The sequence below is a fragment of the Echinococcus granulosus genome, assembly GCF_000524195.1.
Source record: "Echinococcus granulosus chromosome Unknown EG_S00021, whole genome shotgun sequence".
NCBI classification, from domain to species: Eukaryota; Metazoa; Platyhelminthes; class Cestoda; order Cyclophyllidea; family Taeniidae; genus Echinococcus; species Echinococcus granulosus.
Window position 1 is genome coordinate 24,494 of NW_020170401.1, and position 2,783 is coordinate 27,276.

Genomic DNA, 2,783 nt, shown 5'->3' on the forward strand with positions numbered 1-2,783 from the left:
GGTAGCTACCAGCCCTCAAGGAGGGAAAACAGGAAAGCGCCTATTTAACATTTACTATATCTTTAATGGCATTATTTCTTTTCATTCGTTAATTTGTAATAATTGTTGCAGCTGTGGTGATCTAAGTTGGCACATCTAAACCATAATTCTTTTATCCATCCCAAATCAGTGAAATAAGTGCCATGTGTAATTAAAACATGATGAGCGGTGTTAGATACCATGTTATAGGGTACGGACACACCTGAATGTGTTGGATGGGTATTGATACGGAAAATATTGTTACAGAACCCCAAATGGATGACGCAGCATCACCAAAATGACCATCGACAGGCACCAGAATTCTCCCTCAACAGGATGAAAAGTATTACAAACCAATGCATTACAGGCTACAGTCCTTTTTCTGATGTTATCTATAGACATGATATCCACAATGGCATTAGCGCAAGCATCATCTAATCCTCCTAATTTGTCTAAAAGCACTGAGTCTATTAGGTGATTTTAGGAAATTGACGCATAAAGTGGGGTATCCGCTACTCATTAAATAGCAGTCACCTCAACACTAGATTATGGTTAAGTACTTCACGGTTATCATTCTACATATATTGCAGTCTCAACTTCAGTGCTAATATGAGGAAGAGGCTTTTATTAAATAGAAGCAAGGTTAAAATTGTATTAATAAAAGCAAAGAGTCTCATTCTAACATTACCCGGAAAATTGTTCGCCATTGTAATGCACTTAAAATAAAACGAAATTGCTAATGGTTATATTTCCTTGTGGCTAAGTACATTTCATTCCAAAAAATCCAATTGCCTTTAATCAATTGAACTCTTTTAATATATGCAAATGCTCTACATAAATAAGTACGATGTGTTTATAATGTTTTTTATTCCTTTTTCTGGCAAATAATTATGCTATTGCCCTTTAACCGTAGTTTTTGTGCCCTTCTTCTGTATCCAGTTTCAGCTAAGCACGAATTCAAAAATTGTACAACATATATACAAGTAGGACACTCGATTACAATGTCTTGCTTTTGTTGGTGAATTCAGCAAGACATTTTGATTCGTACCCATTTGTTTGAATTCGCCGAAACCCTGGGACGTCGCATTCTGCAATTAGATTCGGGTGGTGCTGAGATAGGTTTGTGCACTGACGTAAACTGTAAAGAATTGTGGCCTTTACTGGCCTTCGCATAATACCTCATAATGATTTTGATCACGAACCTTGTTGATACCCACGCGCAGTTGGATTCGTCATGCTTGAACTGAATTCGCCACCTCACAAATTGGCAGCATGGGATTTGGATTTGCACGTGGGTTTTGTTTTTAGCGTATAAATATAGTGATTCTACAAACCCGAAGCCAGTCGGCAAAATATTTGCATGAATAGAAGCCGAACTGCTTACTTCCGTTGAAGAGATTTGTAGATATTCTATTTCCACTAACGAAGCTTTACAGTTTTATTTTCCTTGTTGTATTTGCTTTGCATCGGAGTTCCACCACTTTATAATGTCATCGACAGCATTAAGTTGCCATAAATTTTGGTTCATAAATTCTTCTGTTATTTATTGAGCCATGTCAGGTTATGCAATGTGTTTCAAGGCGGGCGTGCTATGTGGTTGAATTTTGCGAAATAAGTGTGTAAAATTGCTTTGTGGTCAAATATTAGAGAGCGAAAGCCATTTTTTGGGACAGATTAAGATGCACGATGGCATTTATTTTGCCATTGACAAAATTTATTACCTGTAAACGAATTACTGGTAGACTTCTCTCGTTTTTCCTTATTTTTCTGAGTTGATCTACTTTGTTTCCTTTTTGTTATTATTTTAGGAGGGAAGTGTGGTTAACAGTTTGTGCAGAAGGCGTTAGATGGGTGCTCAATATCCCCTAAGATGTCATTCGGATGGAGAAGTGGGTACGTTCTTGTTTATTTGTCTATACATGTACTCTTCTGGTTAATACACTTCCATTATCAGGAGCAAAATTATATTATCTGGTTCCGATGCATGTAATGGCTCTCTGCCCAAGTACTCCACCTTGACGCCGACTTATTTTTCCTGTCGTTGTTAATATCAAAGAGTTGGCGTGGTATCTATCGTGGATGAACCAGTTGAACTTACAATTGCAATTGTGAATATTGTAGTGCATGTACCGTTCTCACAGAAATGTTTGGGTTGGCCTGTGAATATTGTCAATGTTTGGGTTAGTTGAAGGAGGGCTTGAGGGATATGGGCGAAGAGATGGATATCCCCCCCTTGTGACTAATTATCGCAAAGAGCTATAATCCATTAAACTTCCAGTTGCTGTTTTGGTTAAATATTCAAAAAGTCTTCAAATTATGAACGCACTTTTAAATGTGTGAATTCAGGTAGATATTGCTGTTTTGATAAAACAGATTCTGAATGATTATTGGCTGAAATTTAGTTGCCTTCTGATCTGGTGATAATTTCCAACAGCACAACTGTTGTGTTGTTAGGACTAGTCGACATAGGCGGAACTGAATGGATTGGGAAGAGTCCGATTGAGTAGCAACTGGATCTGGAGAAAGCTCCAAACAACATTTACCTGATTCAACCTGCATTATTGAAGACTCATTTGCGGTTGCCAAATCCCATGAAGGGAGAAGTGGCAAGCCCTGATTTGACATTCACTTTACCATTGTTGGTATTCTATACATTTGATAATTCGTAGTTGTATTTGTTGTTTTTGTTGTTGTTCCTAATCAACACATTTAGACCGTAATTTCTTTCATCGAGCATCTTGTCACTGTCGCGTCAACACTTTTTG

The 2,783-nt window shown here is 37.5% G+C and overlaps 2 protein-coding genes across 2 annotated transcripts in view; both read left to right on the forward strand. All coding sequences in view use genetic code 11, as the record gives it.

Annotated features, from left to right (window-relative positions):
- The window catches only part of EGR_03767 (hypothetical protein), a gene marked incomplete at both ends in the record, with an annotated part of 9,212 nt that extends 8,468 nt beyond the window's left edge, over window positions 1–744 (forward strand). The window contains 2 exons of the mRNA XM_024493016.1: window positions 417–492; window positions 609–744. Of these exons, the coding sequence (XP_024352477.1) occupies window positions 417–492; window positions 609–744 (212 nt within the window). The remainder of the gene's footprint in view (window positions 1–416; window positions 493–608) is intronic.
- A 508-nt stretch (window positions 745–1,252) lies between these two features.
- On the forward strand, window positions 1,253–2,525 carry EGR_03768 (hypothetical protein; the record flags this gene model as incomplete). Its single annotated transcript, XM_024493017.1, has 3 exons — window positions 1,253–1,309; window positions 1,847–1,907; window positions 2,473–2,525. 3 exons carry the CDS (start codon window positions 1,253–1,255, stop codon window positions 2,523–2,525), a joined length of 171 nt encoding a protein of 56 aa, XP_024352478.1.
- Window positions 2,526–2,783: the final 258 nt, after the last annotated feature.